Source organism: Furipterus horrens, unplaced genomic scaffold (assembly GCF_987537825.1).
Source record: "Furipterus horrens unplaced genomic scaffold, mFurHor1.1.pri manual_scaffold_6, whole genome shotgun sequence".
In the NCBI taxonomy this organism is placed as follows: Eukaryota; Metazoa; Chordata; class Mammalia; order Chiroptera; family Furipteridae; genus Furipterus; species Furipterus horrens.
Window position 1 is genome coordinate 156,463,147 of NW_028327176.1, and position 18,632 is coordinate 156,481,778.

General features: G+C 39.1%; 1 protein-coding gene across 1 annotated transcript in view; it reads left to right on the plus strand.

Annotated features, from left to right (window-relative positions):
- Positions 1–14,932: 14,932 nt before the first annotated feature.
- SLC35F1 (solute carrier family 35 member F1) overlaps positions 14,933–18,632 on the plus strand; it is a 370,047-nt gene continuing 366,347 nt past the window's right edge. The window contains exon 1 of the mRNA XM_090279788.1: positions 14,933–15,278. Coding sequence (XP_090135914.1) covers positions 15,106–15,278 — 173 coding nt within the window. The 5' untranslated portion in view covers positions 14,933–15,105. The remainder of the gene's footprint in view (positions 15,279–18,632) is intronic.

The window sequence follows — 18,632 nt, forward strand, 5'->3', positions numbered from 1 at the left end:
TTATTTAAATGGTATGTTTTTGGAACTTTACCAGTTAAAGTATCAAAAAGAAAGAAAGAAAGAAAGAAAGAAAGAAAGAAAGAAAGAAAGAAAGAAAGAAAGAAAGAAAGAGAGAGAGAGAAAAGAAAAAGGGAAAAATAGGCAACTGGTGAAGGAGGAAGCCTATAGAAGAAGAGATGGAGAACAAAGGAGGTGGCTGAAAATAAGAGTATTCCTCCAGAAGCAGAAAGTGTAGAAAAGGTCAGAGTCAAATGCTGCAGAGTTCAGGCAAAATAAGAGCAGAGGGAAGTCAATGGGCTTTGGAAAACACAGATGATACGGGAGTTTCTGGTGGCTTTAGTGAAAGCTGTTTCAGTGTTAGTGTAGGGCAGAAGCCATGTTTCAGCAAGTTAAGGCGTGAATACAGCAGAATGGAAATATAGACAGAATGTAAAGCCGTCCTTTATCAAGTGTTCAGAAGGCTACATGGGGTTGAAAGATGTCTTAGTTTTGCTTTGCTTTGCTTTTATAGGTGAAAGGTATTTGAACATGTATATATGCTAAGGAGATAACCCAACAGAGATGGAATCTAAGCATTGGGAGAGAAATTAGTCTTAGAGGAGAAAGAGGGTGGACCCTGAATGTCCAACCTAGAAAAGAAGAAAGAAAGAAATATACTTAAAGAAAGATATTTGTAGGGCAAAGAGAAAGTGGAGGAAGTTTTCCCTGATAATGTTCATTTTCTCAGTGAAGGATGGGAAAGGGGAAGGTAGTAAGAGAGGGGATTTGAAAAGAGGCAAAGTTCTGTGCTGCTGCAGCAGCTTGTAGTTTTTTCTTATCAGCTTGAGGGAAGGAGCAGAGAATTCAAAGAGCTGAACTGATTGAGGCCAGAGATTTTGTTGGATATGGGTAACTGAGGAACCAAGAAGATTAAGGAATAATTTAAGAGACTGATTGAAATGATGGTCTACAGAGTTGAGGGCTATTTAAGGAAGCTCAAAATGCTGCAGTAGAGGTTTCCTAAGCTATATTTTAAGATATAACTAGCAGTTAGCTATGGACAGATGGGTATAGGAATGTTTCCCTGAAGAGGGTACCACGTGAAAAAGAATGTGTTCTCATTCAAGGAAATAAAAAATGATTCAGTGTAGGTGGAACATAAAATATGACAATGTGACATTTGATGATAGAATGATAAATAAGAGCCAGACTATAAAAGATGTGATAAGAAAAGTGGCAGAATTTGAACTTAGTTTTGAAAAATATTGATAACTATTGAAGGGTTTTAAACAAAGCAGTCAAGGTCCTATTCATACCCTGTGTCTTCAGTAAGGAGTATGAATTAGAGGGGAAGGAGAGGTATCCAGCAGTTCAGTTCAGGGGCTGTGGCCTCATCTCACTGAAGAAATTGGGCTGCAATAGGGAGGAGGCAGCGGGAGATGGAGGGAGTGAATGGACTCAAGAGACATTTAGGTGTTAGGTCAGATGGCTGGCAGGGAGTGGGAAATGTACCATTAAAACAGTTCCTGGACCCAATTTTAATGTGTGTTGGGCGACAGGATTGTTCCCCACACACCACCAAGCAATTCTCAGACATCTGTTTGAGAATTCAACTCATTTCTGACACTGTCTAACCCAAAGATAACATCAGATTCCATAGGTTAAGGGTTCTGTCCTACAAGACTGATCCCACCTCCCCAGCCCCGACTCCAACCACCTCCATCAATTTCAGATGCTGCTTGCAAAATCAGGTTGTTCTTGTACTTCTGACCAACTGGATATAAGTCAGAGGTTCTTACTATCTTCTCCATTGGTTTAATTAATTGGTTAGAATGGCTCACAGAATTTAGAAAAAGTGTTATTCTCATTAGATCACCAGTTTATTCTAAAATTGTATAACTCAGGAACAACCAGATGAAGAGATGAATAACGCAAAGTATGAGGAAAGGGCAAGGAGCTTCTGTGTCTTTAAAGAGTGCCAGTCTCCCAGCATCTCTCTGTGATCACCAATCCAGAAGCTCTCCAAACTCTCTTTTTGGGTTTTTATGGAAGGCCCATTTACAATCATGACTGATCAGATCTTAGGCCATTGGTGATTGATTCAACCTCTAGCTCCTCTCATCTCCCCAGAGATCAGGGGGAAGGTACTGAAAGTTCCAACCCTCTAATCACTCAGTTGGTTCTTCTGGAAACCAGCCTCTACCCTCATTTATAAAAGACACCTTTTTGCTCTCATTACTTAAGAAAATCCAAGGGTTTTAGAAGCTGTGAGTGAGGAACCAGGAACAAATATATAAGAAATATATTCTTATAAATCACAGTTTCAGCCATTCACTGGATTAGTGAAGAAGTTATTTCATAAGAGAGATACTGAGTTCAGGTTTAGCATTTTGGGTTTGAAATGTTTGTGTGATAAGTAAGTGGAAATGTTCAGTAAGCAGTAATCTACACTAGTCAGAAGTCCTGGAAAAATGGTTCATCCTGTTTATAGATTTTTAAAGTCATTAGCATATAGAAAATAATTTAAGCCATAGAAATAGATAATATTGTTGAAGAAGAGGTTATGGAGCAAAAGAGAATAGTTTAGGACAGATCCTCAAGAACAGATACAAAGAGAAAAAGGCTCTTGCAAAATAAATAGAGAAGGAACAGTCAGAGAAACAAAACAAAACAAAAGTACAGAAACCAAAAGAAGAGTTTCTAGAGGATCACCTGTATTACCTGTTTTATACATTATAAAAGAGTCAACGAAATGAAGACTGAGAAGTGTCTACAGGATTTAGTAGCTGTAGGTCCTCAGCAACTTTGGAGAAAGCAATTTCTCTGGAGTGGTGAGTGGGAGCAGAAACCTGGCTGCATGAGATTGAAATACGGATGTGAGGTTAAGAAAAAGAGACTGAAGAGGTATAGACAGCATTGCCGGGAAGTTTTGCTTTAAAGGAAAGGCACTCCTCTGATGTAAACTCAGAAGTATCATTTTCTCTCTCTCTCTCTCTCTCTCTCTCTCTCTCTCTCTCTCTCTCTCTCTCTCTCTCTCCCTCCCTCCCTCCCTCCCTCCCTCTCTCTCTCTCTCTCTCTCTCTCTCTCTCTCTCTCTCTCTCTCTCTCTCTCTCTCTCTCTCTCTCTTTCTCCAAGGGAGTGATTTGAACATGCCTAAATGTTTACAGTAAAGAGGCAATAGATGGGAGAAGTTACAATTACAGGAGAGGCAGGGGTACTTGCTTGATCATCATTTACTAATATTATATCATTTTATGTCAACTAAAAAAACAAGAAAAGTGTTGAATTGTTGCTGAATTCATCTTTTGGGAAATTAAAAGTTTATCAATGATGAAAAGATAGATATCTCCAGAGAATGGAAGTACAATGAGCAAATTAATGAATCTGCTTGTAGACTTACTATGATGATTATTTGCTAGCTTAAGAGGTTGTTGCAGCTTTGAGAGCTACCCCTACTTTTCCTGTAGCTGCAGTCTCCTTAGGAAGGTGCCTTGACAGGACCGGGAACTCAATGGAGAAAAAAAAAATGTCAAGAGCAGTCTTCTGTATTTTCCTTTCTTTTAGGAAAAAAAAATGTTTTTGTCAAATTTATAGGTGCTCATTATTTGAGTTGACTCTACAAGACTGCTTAAGCAAAACAGCAGTGCTTTTCCTCTTTCCACCTTTCCCTCTTCACTGCAGACTATCACTTTCTACTCTCTTAGTTGATTATTTTTATTGATTTCTCACTATGGTTCAGCTCTCCTTTTACCTTTTTCCTGTCCCAATGTATATATGCATTATTTCATTCTCCCATCAGTAAATACAGTTTTAATTTTATCTTGATCAAAATTCATTGTCTGCATTATTATGGCTTAGCAAACACTATTCAGACCTTAGACAATAAACTATGATTACTTTTCATCTCTTGCCTGAACAACTCTTTGTTATCACTGGAATTAATAATTACCATTTTCTTAAAATTGTTTTACTTGTTAAGTTAAATGGAAAATTCTCTGCCAGTTGTCTAAATTTATTCTCAAGAAGTTAAAATTGTAAGTTTTTTTTTTTAAAAAACAATTCCATCTCCTTGAAGATATCTCTCCCAGATGTTTTCTTCTGACATTTTCCAATATGGACTATTTATCTCCTATGACTTGTACACACTCTGTAGTCTTTCTTTAATTAAAGTATATGTGACATATAAAAACTAAAAGCACTTCTCTTAAGATCAGGAATAAGACAGGGATGTCTGCTTTCACCACTCTTATCCAACACAGTACTGGATATTTTAGCCACAGCAATCAGACAAGAAGAAGAAATAAAAAGCATCCAAATAGGAAAAGAAAAAGTAAAACTGTCATTATTCACAGACAACATAATACTATATATGGAAAACCCTAAAGACGGCACTAAAAAACTATGAGAATTGATAAGTGAATTCAATAAAGTGGCAGGATACAAAATTAATATTGAAAAATCAGTGGCATTTTATACACCAATGATCAGAAAGAGGAAACTAAGAAAATCTCATTTACAATTGAAAAAAACAAAAGGTACCTAGAATAGATTTAACCAAGGAGGTAAAAGACCTGTACTTGAAAAATGATAAGATACTGAAGAAAGAAATTGAGGAAGATACAAGTAAGTGGAAGCATATACCACGTTCATGAATAAGAAAAATTTACATTATTAAAATGTTCATACTACCCATAGAAATATAGATTCAATGTAATTTCTATCAAAATACTAATGGTGTATTTCACAAATCTAAAGCAAATATTCCAAAAATTTATATGGAACCAAAAAAGCATCAGCAATCTTGAGAAAAGAGAAACAAAGTTGGAGGCATCATGCTACCTGATATCAAACTATATTAGAAGGACATAGTAATTAAAACAACATGCTACTGGCATCAAAACAGACATACAGGGCAATGGAAGAAAATACAGAGCCCATAACTTAACCCACATCTTTCTGATCAATTAATATTTGACAAAGGAAGCAAGAACATACAATGGGATAAAGAAAGTCTGTTCAATAATGCTGTTGGGAAAATTGGACAGATACATGCAACAAAATGAAACTAGACCACCTCTTATACTGTACAAAAGAATAAACTCAAATGGATTAAGGAACAAAATGTAAGATTCAAAGCCATAAAAATCCTAAAAGAAAACATAGGCAGTAATATCTCAGACATTTCTTGTAGCAATATTTTTTTCTGCTATATCTCCTTGGGCAAGGGAAGCAAAAGAAAAAAATAAACAAATGTAACTACATCAAACTAAGAGTTTTTGCAAAGCAAAGGAACCATCCGCAAATGAAAAGACAACCCATTGAATGGAAAAACATATTCACCAATGATACATCTGATAAGAGATTAATACCCAAAATTTATAAAGAACTCAAACAACTTAATACCAAACAAATAAATAAAAACTCCAAATAATCCAATTAAAAAATGGGCAAAGGACCTGAATAGACTCTTATCCTGTGAGGACATACAGATGGCCAATAGTCAATGAAAAGATGCCTGTTGTTACTAACATCATAGAATCTCAAATTAAAACCACAATGAGATATCACCTTGTATCTGCTAGAATGGCTAGCATCAATGCACCCACAAATGCAAGTGTTGACAAGGATGTAGAGAAAGGGAACCCTTTTGCACTGTTGGTGGGAATGCAGATTGGTGCAGCCACTATAAAAAAACAGTATGGAATTTCCTCAAAAAATTAAAAATAGAACCTGCCTTATTATGACCCAGTGATTCCACTTCTGGAAATACTCCTGAACAAACCTGAAATACTGATTCTAAAGAATATATGCTCTCCTACGTTCATTGCAGAATTATTTACAATCACCAAAACATTGAAGCAGCCCAAGTGTTCATAAGTAGATGAGTGGATAAAATGCTGTGGTACATTTACACAATGGAATACTTCTTGGCTATAAAAAGAAGGAAATCTTACCTTTTGTGACAGCATGGATAGACCTAAAGGGTGTTATGCTAAATGAAATAAGCCAGTCAGAGAATGACAAATTCCATTTAATTTTGCTTATATGTGAAATTTAATGAACAAAATAAACAAACAAAATAGAAACAGACTCATAAACACAGAGAATGGACTGGCATTTGTCAGAGGGTAGGGGGTTGGAGGTCTGGGTGAAAAAGGTGAAAGGATTAAACAAAAAATAAATAAAAAATTTATAGACACAGACAACAGTATTGTGATACCAGAAGGAAAGGGTGTTGGTGAAGGTAGAAGATGGTACAGGAGGGGGAAATGGTGACTGAAGGAGACAAGACTTTGCATGGTGAATGCACAATACAATATACAGATGATGTATTATGAAATAGTACATGTGAAATATATAATTTTATTAACCAATGTCATCTAAGTAAATTCAATTAAAAGGAAAATAAAGGGTTATAAAACAAAACAAAAAATATTTTTAACATTTAAATATCTATAGCCTGAGATCTCCCATCACCATCCCAGTACTTCCTTTGTCTCTCTCCTCTATTGGATCTTCCTGTTTCTATTTTTCTTTTTTCATTTACTTTCTAGTTTTGGTGGAGAACATCAGCAAGTAGCTTCTTGATTGGTGTATGAGAGATAAATACTCTGAGACCTTACATGTCTGAAAATATCTTTACCTGCATTCATAGTAGATTGACAATTTGGCTGGATATAAAATAGTAGAATAAAAATACTTTTTCTTCAGAATTCTGAAGACTGCTCCACTGTTTTCTAATTTTCAATGTGGCTATTAGGAAGATAGAAATCATTCTGGTTTCTTTTTCTTTTCTATGGAAGCTTAAAGAAAATTCCTTTGTTTCCAAGTTATTGGACTTTCATCATAATGCACTTAGTCTAGTCTATTTTAATATACTGTGCTTGGCCCTTTGAGGCTGTTAACTCATGCTTTTACATTCTGAGAAATTATTGAATTATATCATTGAGATTTCCTCCCATTTCTGTTTTCTAATGTAGAACAGTTATTTTTCAAATGCTGGATTCTCTTAGTGATTTTTCTTTTTTTTTGCATTATTTGAGATTCTTTTTCTGATTCCTTGGTGAAAAAAAAAAATCACCCTTATTTTGCAAACCATCTATTAAGTTCTTTATTCCTCCTTTAAACATTTTCATTTCAAAACTTAATTTTTTTGGTTTCAATTTTTTTGTTTTGTATATGTGTCATTGTGCTCCTGTTTGAAGTTTCCAAACTCTCATTTTTCTGAGGCTATAAATAATGTTTGTCTACCTTTATTAAAGCATATTTCACATATCATAAACTTCACCCATATCAAATCTACAACTCAATAATTTAGTAAATTTATCACATTACGCAAAATCACCATTAATTAATTAATTTTATTATTTATTGTTTATTCTGGTAATTTACTGTTTATTGTTTGTCATTGTTTTTACCCTTGCTCTAATCTTTCTATCTGCATAAATTTGCCTGCTCTGAAAATTTCACGTAAATGGGATCATATAATATGTGGTTTTTGTGTCTGGCTACTTTCATTCACCATAGTGTATCTGAGGTTCTGTGCTACACCATCTCAAAATATATATCAGTTGTTCTTTTTATTAGCAATATTTTATTGTACCACATTTTTCTGTCCTATTCATCAGTTTCTTGACATTTAGGTTCTTTTCAATTTTCAATTATTACAAATAATTATTCTAAAAATATTTGTATGCAAGTCTCTGTGTGAGTATATGTTTTCATTTTTCTTGGGATTTGGGATTTCTTGGGAGTGGGATTTCTTTATCATATGACCCAGAAAGAGAAAAAGAGAAGGAAAGACTGATGCGAGAGAGAGAAACATCAATTGGCTGCCTCTCATATACTCCCTGACCAGGGATTATACCTGCAACCTAGGCCTGTGCCCTAGCCGAGAATTAAATTGGTGACCTTTTACTTTGTGGAAGGATGCCCAGCCTACTGAGCCACACTGGTCAGGACTTATGTTTAAGTTTTTAAGACACTGTCAAATTCTTTTCTGAGGTGGTTTCACCATTTTATATTCCCAGCAGTAATGTATTAATGTTGCTGTTCTCCACATCTTGCCAATGTTAGTGAATTGTCTCCCTTTTTCATTATATTCATTCTAGTGGATGTAAAATGACATCTTATTGTGATTTTAATTTGACTTATGATGTTAGGCATCTTTCATTAGCTATTTACATATTTCCTTTGGTAAAATGTCTATTCAAATATTTTGCCCATTTTTGACTGGGCTGCTTGCTTGTTCTTATTTGAGTTGTAAGAATTCTTTGTATATTCTGGATACATGTTTTTTATCAGATATGTGTTTGTAAATATTTCTCTTTTATTTATTTTTAGCAGAAAGAAGGAATTTTATTGGGAAATACTTTCAGAGCTCATGAATCAAGTAAAGAAAGTGAAAGAAGGAAGGAACTGAGCTTGTGCTGAGGCCCTGGGCTGCAGGAGGTCACCACTCTCTCCAAATGCACCACCCTTTCCCTGCGCATTGGTTTTCTTTCTATTGCTGCCATTTACAAATTACCACAAGTGCAACAGCTTAAAGCAACATAGATTTCGTGGCTCACAGTTTTGCCTGTCAGAAGTCTGGCATGACTCAACTGGGCTCTCTGTTCAGGACCTTCCAAGGCTGAAATCAAGATATGAACCATGCTGGGCTCTCTGGAAAACCAGGGGGAGAGTCCATTTCTAAGCTCATCTAGGTTGTTGGCTGAATCCAACAACCTGTGATGATAGGAGTGAGTTCCCCACCTCCTACCTGGCTGTCAGCTCTGAGAGGCCGCTGTATTTTCTGTACATCTAGCCCCTTCTGGATTCAAGTCAACAATGGCTTGTCACATTGCCCTCTCTCCTGTTTCAAGTCTCTCCAGCTTCTGCTGCTTTTAAGAGACCAGCTGATTAGCTGAGGCTCCCCCAGATAATCTCCCTATCTTAAGGTCAACCCTGCCACATAACATAACAATCAAAAGACATAAATGTCTTATCATTTCATGTATTACAGTTTGGGAGAAGGGGATTAGAAATCCTGCCTGCCACACTGGGACCCAGCTCCAGTTACTTGGTCCCTATCTATCTGTGTCACACTGCAAGTCCTCAGGAGAGAAGCCAGTTTGGGTCAGGTGTCTACCCTCATCATTCAGCTGTGACCAGGGGACAGGCTTTTATAGAAGAGGGTCCAGTAGCTGCTTCTGAGAGAGGGGAAGATGGTTGGGAGATGGGACAGAGATCACAAGAGGAATCCTTCTTGAAGAGGGACATGAGGGAAATGGTGAGAAAGGAGACCCAGGTGCAGTGCAGCAGGCAGGCAAGCCCACCAAATTTAAGCTAAATATTTCTCTTGATCTGTTGCCTATATTTCCATTTTCTTAATGGTGTCTTTGCATTTTGGTGAGGTTTACTTCAATTTTTGTTTGTTTGTTTATGGACTATGTTTTATTATCAGAATCAATGAAAGTTGTGCCTAACCCAAGCTCCCAAATATTTTATTCTATGTTTTAATCTGAAAGTTCTATTTTTTACAAATCTTACATTTAATTGTATCATTCACTTTCAGTTAACTTTTATGTATGGTGTGAAGTAAAAATCTTAAGCTTATGTTTTCCATATGGATATCCAATTGTCCCAGCACTAATTGTTGGGGGAAAAAAAAGTTTCTGTCCCCAGTAGCTTTTCTTTGGCAAAGTTCTCAACTGGCCATAAATATAAGGGTTTATTTCTGGACTCTCAATTCTGTTCTATTGTCTATCCTTGAGCCAATATTATGATGTCTTGATAACTGTAGTTTGACAAGTTTTGAAAGTGTGAAGTGAAAATCCTCCAGCTTTATTCTTCTTTTTCCAAACTGTTTTGCTATTTATGTTATTTTTCATCTTCATGTAAATTTTAAGACCAGTTTGTAAGTTTTGGGGGAAAAAAATGCTTGAAGGGATTTTTATAGTGCTTGTACTGTATCTGTAGATCAATTTGAGGAGTGTTACCACCTTAACAATCTTATATCTTTTGATTCATGCATATGGGATGTCTTTCGCTTTCATTAGATCTTCTTTAATTTATTTCAAAACCTTTTATAGCTTTCTATGTATATACCTGGGACTACTTTTGTTAAGTGTTTTCCCTACGAAGTAATTTATTCTTTTAAATGCTGTCACTTATGAAAATATTTCTTAATTTCATTTTCAGATTGTTCATGCTAGTATATAAAAATACAATTGATTTATTGATCTTATTTCCTGCAACCCTGTTATAGATGTGTATTAGTTCTAATATTGGTTTTTGTTTGTTTGTTTGTTTTTCTTGTAGATTCCCTAGGGTACTCTTTATACAGAATCATGTTATCTCTGAACAATGACAAATTTATTTTTTCCTTCCCTATAGGAATACCTTTTATTGTTTTTTCTTGCTGATTAAACTGGGTAGGCCCTCCAGTACAACATTAAATAGAATGGTGAGGGAACATATTCTTTGCTTATTCCTGACCTTGGTGGGGGGCCATTCAGTCTTTACATATTAAATATAATTTTTATTATAGTTATTCTGTAGATGTTATTTAAAATTTAAAAAATTCCCTTATGTTACAAGTTTTTGAAAGATTGTATAAATCATAAACATTGTATTTATTGTCAAATGCTCATGAAGATTTTGTTCTGTATCTTATTAATATGATGTGTCACATTAATTGATTTTCAGATATTAAGCCAAACTTGCATTCTTAAGATAAAGCCCGCTTGGTCATGGGATTGAATATAGAATTCTTTTTTATATCGTTGGAACTCGTTTGCTAATTTTTGGTTGAGGATTTTTGCATTTACATTTATTATGAATATTGGTCTGGTTTCGATTAACTCCCAAGCCTAGAATAGTTTTTACATTTATACCTGGTTAAAAATAATCAAAAGAAGGATATTTCTTGCCATGTGAAAACTATTTGAAACCAAATTTCAGTATCTATTTCAGTATCAATAAAGTTTTATTGAAAAAGCCACACCGTTTATTTTCCTGCTTTCTATGGCTGCACTCATACAGCAACAACAGAGTAGTTGCAACAGTGACTGTATAGCCTACAAAACCTAGAATATTACAGAAAACATTTCAACTCCTGCTATAGGTTGTTAATCAGCTTTTTTTCTGATTCTCTGCATCTGTCATAATTATTTGTTAATTGCCAGGTGTGATGACTATAGGCTGCAGAGATTTTGAATGATAATATCTTTCTCCAAAGAGCCTTTAAATTTAATCTGGAAGGCAAGCACCATCTTTGTCAGGTAGTTTGGCTTTATCAGGAGGTTTGACTTTTGTCCTTAGCTCAAAGGCATAGCTCTTACTTCTATGACATGGTTCTTATACCTAGGGTGTGGTCTTTTTTAGAGCCTCAGAAAAAGTCTGAGGCTTTACCAGCTACTCTCCAATCACTGGGCCTAAATACCAACCTCTGTTCCTCCCAGCACTGTGCTACATCTGAAATCTCTGTCCAGCTTTCCAGCTTCCCAGCAGCCTTCTTTGCTGAGCTTCCCAGCATCTTTCCCTGCACATGTACAGCTTAGGAGTTGGTGCTGAGTGAAAATTTCACACAGAGTTTTTGGTTCCTTCTCTTAGGTCCCTCTTCTCTGTACCTCTGTCCTCCAAATACCAGTAGCCTTGGCAGCTCTACACTCTGATCTCTGTCTCTTCTACCCAGTGAGAGTACCACTCTCTGGGTACTATTTCCCTGAACTATAGTTAGGAAAATGCCCTCAGAGTAAATGTTAGGATAAATATGGAACTCATCTAATGTGTTAATTTGCTTCATTTCTTATGTGTTTTATTTCCCTAAAGGATCATGGCCTTACATTGGCCACTGCCTAATATTTTATTCATCTTTTATCATTGCTCATGGGAAGAGGTTTATTCAAATAATATACAATCCATCATGTTCAGCTTCAGACCAATAATTTAAAAAAATATCTTTTATGCCAATTCTTTATATACATTATTGCTAGTTTACTATGTCCTGAAAGATATATATTATTATCCCCATTTTTATTGATTAGAAAACTGATGCTCAGAGTTTTTAAAACTTTCCTAAAATTAACCCAATCAGTCAATAGAGCTGGAAGTGGAGCTGAAATATTTTTTGACTTCAGTTTCTACTATAACATGATACCTATCTAGCCACTGACAAATCAATGTATAAGTTTCACACAAAAGTTATTGCAATTTTACTCAAAATTTTGTATCACCATTTCTGAGGATTGAAATGTTTAGAAGGAGAGAATATTGAAGTCATCAGCTAAAAATGGTAACAGGTTTATATGAGGGTTTTGCTCCCCTGTTAACAGATAATTGATAACTAATTATATTTAAAATAGTGAGAGTTTTGGGTATTACTATGAATTAATCTTTGTTTATGTTCCTCCCAAATTCATATGTTGAAGCCCAAATCTCCAATGTGATGTTACATGGAGGCAGGTCTTTGGGAGGCAATTAGGTAATAAGGAAGGAGCCTTCCTGAATGAGATTACTGCCTTTAAAGAAGAGATACAAGAGATGATCTCTCTCTCTCATGTGAGGATATAGCAAGAAGGTAGCTGTTTGCAAACCAGGAACAAGGATGTCATCAGACATCAAATCTGCTGTGACCTTAAACTTGGACTTTCCAGCATCCAGAATTGTGAGAAATAAATGTTTATTGTTTAAGCCACCAAGTCTATGGTACTTTTTATAGCATCCTGAACTGGCTAAGACAGAAATCATTCATATATTTTTTGGCTAATATCTTGGGATATTAAATAAATTGTGAACCACTTAGAGGAAACTTAGATTGAATCAGTGCCCTCATTGAATATGGCAAGCTTTCTTACCATGGCACCATGATAGAAATGAAAGACTTACCATGTCATTATGAACAATGTATCCTAATATGCTTTTAAAAATGGAACACTTGGTGAATACTACTTAGATATTTTAAACCCATGAAAATGGAGTCCAACCCTGGAAAATTAGCCCTTGTTCACAATTAATAGCACAATCTCCTTTTCTAACCCTCTATCTCTTTTATCAAAAAAGGTCATCTGGCCCATGTGGTTTGGTTGGAGCATTGTCCTATAAACTGAAGGGTCTTGGGTTCAATTCCCGGTCAGGGTACATGCCTTAGTTGTGGGTTTGGTCCTAGGTCCCAGGCACGTGCAAGAGGCAATTGATAGATGTTTCTCTCTCACATTGATGTTTCTCTCCCTCTCCTTTTCCCTCCCCCATTTTAAACATACAAATGCTATTCTGAGTTTCCTCCAAAGAAATCTTTCCAAAACACAAAACAAAAAATTACATGAATGAACAGAAAAGTGTTCTAAAGTGTTTAAACAGTCTTTGAAGCTGTTGCCCATTGTCTGTTTCTCTGCTCTGTGTGCATTCTCCATATCCACCAATGCCTTATATGAACTTCCTTACCGATAGGGTTTGCTTGCTAAAGTTCTGCCAACATGATCTCCCAATCTCCCCATTACCTTATACATTTCTTGGATATAAATTTAAAAACCTATCCACTCTATTCCCTTTCCCTTCCTGTTCTGCACAAAATTTTCACTGGCTTTGCTTTCTTCTCTCCTGCATGAGTTTAATTTGTGAATAGAACACTGAAGTTCTATCATTTTAGATGCTACATGTTTTGTAGTGTGTGTTGAGTAGATTTAACTAGCCTTAGGAGAGAAAGAAAAAGAGTGGGAGAATGGCATAGAAAAAGCATGGACCACTGGGCACTTACAGCAACACAAGCAATTCCAGGCAACTGTTCAGCAATTTGGGGAGGATCATCAGTCACTTTTGAAGCATGAATTTGAAGGTTTTATCCAATGCAGCGCACAGGTGCAGTCTGTGCTAAACAGATTAGTCACAATGTCTGGTAACTCTGAGGTCTGAAACACAGGCAAAATCCCACTCTTCCTTATATGAGTGGAAATGTCTTCAAAATGAGCAACATCAAAGAGGGTGTAAGCTGAGTGCCAACTTCTGTTTCCAAAAGAAATTCAACAAAACTAGCATGTGTCAAGTGAAACTCAGACGATGTAGTGGTAAGAGTGGAATGGAAATTTTGCAATAACATTGTTTTACTAAGCACAACTGGTCAGAGAGGTAAACAGCAGTGGCCTGGAATCCATAAGCCACCACTAATAAACTACATACAGATCCCCAACCTACTGCCTTTATCCCTATTCCTTTTATTCAGAACTGATGAATTAGAGATCTTGAAGCCAAGAAGACAGCAGGAGAAAAGGAAATTAGCCTTCCCCACATCTTTTCTGTTTAATGCCATCTCAGACACACCTTCTGATGAGTGTAAGGGGCCAGCAGGTGTCTCAGGGGCCTGTCGATGTCTGGGGACGTGGCGCTAGATTCTTTGGCATCTCTGTAGGAGCGGGGAGTCTCCAACAACTAAAAAGGGAGGATTTATCCCCCAGACCCACAGGAGAAAACACACACACACAATCACTGCACCTCAGACCGTGGACCTCTGTGGACTGGGGAGAGGAGGGTCGCATGCTAAGAGGTACCTCGGGAGCGCCCTCTGGCGAGAACAGAAGGTTCGTGTCCCCCGCCCTGCCCCCCTCCCCGCCCTTCTTGCTGCTTGCTGCCTTGGTACCCCCGCCCAGCTCTCGGGTTCACTCGGTCTCTCACTTGGTGAGACACTGACGGCAGCTTTTCCAGCAAGCAGGGGACAGGCTTAGGCGGCGCTCGCCCAGAGAAGACCTGAGCACAGGAGAGAAGGCGAAGCCCGGAGCATCATCCCCTCTCTCCGTGGGAGTCTTCTGAGACCACGGGCAGTTCCGCATCCCTGCGCGACCCCTTTCACGGTCACTTTGTGGGGCTTGCCAGGACTTGGGGACGCGCCTCGGGAGGAGCCAGGGCAGCAGGCTGGGGACGGCGGAGCGAGGGTGCGCACGCTGAGACTGGAGAGGAGTGAGTGGCGGGCTGGGCGGCGGCGGCGGCGGTGGCTGTAGGCGCGGGTGCCTCTGCGCCTCGCATCTTCGCAGGCAGCACCGCCTTCCCTGCCGCGGCGGTCCGCCGGGTCCTCTGCGCGTTGCCGGGCCTGGAGCCGGCGCACGATGCGTCCGGCTGCGTTCTGATCCTCGCTGCGCCGCTGCCTCCGCCGCGATGATCCCCCCCGAGCCGCCGCAGCAGCAGCTGCAGCCGCCACCGCCAGCCCCACCGAACCATGTGGTGACCACCATCGAGAATCTGCCGGCCGAGGGCAGCGGCGGCAGCGGCAGCCTGTCCGCCTCCTCCCGGGCTGGCATGCGCCAGAGGATCCGCAAAGTGCTGAACAGGTGAGCAGCGGCGGGACACGGGGCGGGGGCTGCGCGCCGGACCGGGGTCCCTTCTGCCCCCAGGGCGGCCCTGAGGCCCTTTGGGACGGCGTCGTGGCCGGGGAGCCCGGAAAGACCCGGCGAGGACGTGCCGGCTCGCGGAGAGGCCGTGGCAGCTTTGTCCCGGAGCAGGGAGCCTGGAGCGCCTGGGCTGCCGGCTGGTCCGAGGCGGGAGTTCGGGGAGAGGCGGGGTTTTGCCTGCCTAGCGCTCTGTGCCCCCACTCACACCCCCGCACACGCGTGTTGCCTCACTTCCCTTTCCCACTCGTACCCCAGCTTTACGCTCAGCTGCCGGGGAAGACGGGGGCGGAGGGCGGCTGGGGCGGAGGCGGGAAGGCGTGGGGCTGCGGGGATGGCGTGTAAGTCGCGGGCCTCGCGCCTCGCGCAGTCGCCCGCCCCTCCCGGCTGTCTCCGACACCCTCCTTTCGAGGGATGGGGGTCGCAGCGACAGTCCTGGCAGGCCGGCGGCGGACCCACTCATCCTGCCCGACACTTCGGTTGCCGCTGTGACTCTTCCTGGCTGGTAGCACCAAAGGGAGGCTAGAGGCCTGAATCAGACCTCCGCAAAGTGCAAAAATGTTTCGGGAAGGGCGTGAGAGGGAGGCGTCGGGTTTTTACAAAACCGGCTAAAGCCAGAGTTTAATGAATGCCTACCACCGGTGCTTCCAGTGCCGGAATCTGCGCAGTAGATGGACCAAGGATGAGGCATATTAGGACGAGAACCTGGTTGATGTGAAGATAGGGCCCCCTCTTGGCGCCCCTAACTCGACTGGGATGTGACTTTTTCTACTTAAGTAACTTGAGATGGTTGAAGAACCGACACTTGAAAATCACGTAGAGACTTGGTTTTGTGTGAATTTATTTGGGTACGTGTATGCTTTTCAATGCATCTCTAGGGGTAGCTCTTAAGGTCGTTCTGTTCGTACAGGTTTCAGTGTGGCACCGTTTTGGGTTGTTCAGATTCTCCTTTTGGGGCTTAAACCTCTACTGGGAACACAAAATACTTACAGAAAAAGAAGCTTGAAATTACTCCTTATTTTAAGAGTATCATTTAACTTAGTTATATCAAATCCAAACCATTCAAGAGTCCCTTGCGAAGACTTAACGTGCATATTAGCTTACTTGTGGGTGCTCCTGTATGTTTCCGTTTATTATCAAACAAGAAGAAATTCACTCTGAAGTGAGACATGAGTTAGTAGTAGAAAGGCAAGCTTTCACTTTCCTTTGATTTATATCTTAGAATAACATCTTCCAAAACATTACATTTAAAAGATAATTAGAAAATAGGCCCTTTTCCCGGTAGCTCAGTTAGAGCATCATCCCGATATGCCAGGGTTGCAGGTTTGATCCTCAGGACTCACACAAGAATCAACAAATCTTCTTTCTATCTCTCTCCCCTGTCTCCCTCCTCTCTATCACTCTCAAATCAATACATAATAAAATAAAAGAATGAGCACAATAAGCCAAGAAGATGCTGGATCAGTACATATTATGTGGGTTTCCTATTCTTTATGATTACCTGTGTGTTTTTTTTTTTTTTCATTGTAAATACGTTGACATTGACTGTTTAAATTTTTAAGCAGAACATGTTAAGTATTGATTTCCCTCATCAAACTGAAGAAATGGTGCAATAATTCATTTATCTTTGCATGATTGTAACTCCTTATTGATTCTGTGCAGGTTATTTCTTGATATTTAATGAATCTTAAAGCCCAGAATGACTACTTTGGAGCAGAGCTGTTCATCAACTTGGACCTTAGTCTCTTCGTTTGCAAAATGTGTTTTATAATACTTACCCCTCTTATCATAGTTTTGAGACTTGGATGAAATTATATAGAAGAAGACACTTGGGAATGTATAAAGCTCAACACAAATTCATTAATTCAACTGATTTCTGTTGTCTAAGCCGGGTCTTTAGGAATATCATAAGCAAATTGAGTGAAGTCATGGTACATGGGTAGAACTTTGTGTTTTACTAAGCCTTCAGTGATCTGTGATGTGACTCATACTAGTCCTAATTTATAGAGGAGGAACTAAGACTGAAAGGTTAGGTCAATGACATTTAATCACAGGTACACCTGTGAATAAAACCTTAGGGCTATAGTTTTTAGATTTCAACTAAAATATTTAATTATCTTTCAGAGTTCTTCAGAATGTTCAATATAATATTTTGTATTGAGTAAGTGGTCTTTCCTTAGACTTAAAAGATAAGAAAAACTTCTTTTGAGGACGGGCACATTTGATAAGGAGACTGAGAAAAATCAGAATAAGAGTGAAAGTTTTCATGGAATAATTTTGTTGGCATGCTGATGGGCTTGACTTTTGTGCCATGATTAGGTCAACAGGAAACAGAGTTAGTAATGGCTGCTGAGTGACTAGGCTCAAAGGTGTGGGGGGATAGTAGAGTTTCGAGCTCTTGTGCCAGCACTTAGGTATCGTTCCTCTCTGGCTTGAACCCTCCAGGTGTGCTGGACTAGTCAGTAATGGTTATAAGGCTGGCCCTTTGGGGCCAAACCAGAAGCATCTTTGTTCATTTTCTGGAAGTTTAAGATCACCTTTTCTTTCTTTTTCTTCTCCTCTTCCTCTTTTCTTTAAAACTTCTGTTTCTTTCACCTGCATTGCCCTATCAATTCAGTCTTCTGGGCTTCAGTTGTTTCTTTTCATCTACCGCTGACATGTAGCAACCTAGCTGCTAGCAGAAAGCGAGGTTGCAAATCTGGAACCGATATAAAAACATGTCCCTCCAACTTTTGGCATGTAGATACATAGCTGGCAGTGTTCTATTGCTGTGAGCTGGCTGGTAGAGTCACTTTATTGTTGGAATGGGGCATTGCATCACTCTTAGCTCTTAGAATCTTGTTGGGCCAAAGAGGCAGTGCTGAGGGGCTGAAGATGATCCAATGAGATGAGGAGTGTTAGATTGTGAGCAACGCAAGCCTGGGGAAAACCTGCTACTGGTCACAGTCTATGGCAATAGTTACCTGCCAACCAAGAAGAAATGGAAACACATATGCTATCTATATCCTGTTTGTCTTGGGATAGACAGAGAAATATTGATTAATAATTAAAGGGACTTGCTCTCAAGAAGCTTAGAGTGAAAATGTAGTGTTACCTTAATGAAACCTGTCTTACATTATCCTGCATCATTTATTTTCCCCCCTCTTTAGAGGCTTGTAGATTTGGATTGCTGCATTTTGTACATGACAGTTAGGCATCTCACTGATTGACTACTCACTTTCTGTAGAGCAATTAGATTATAATATAATTGTATACAAGACTTTGGTGAAACAGGAAGTGCTAGATAATTTTTCTAAC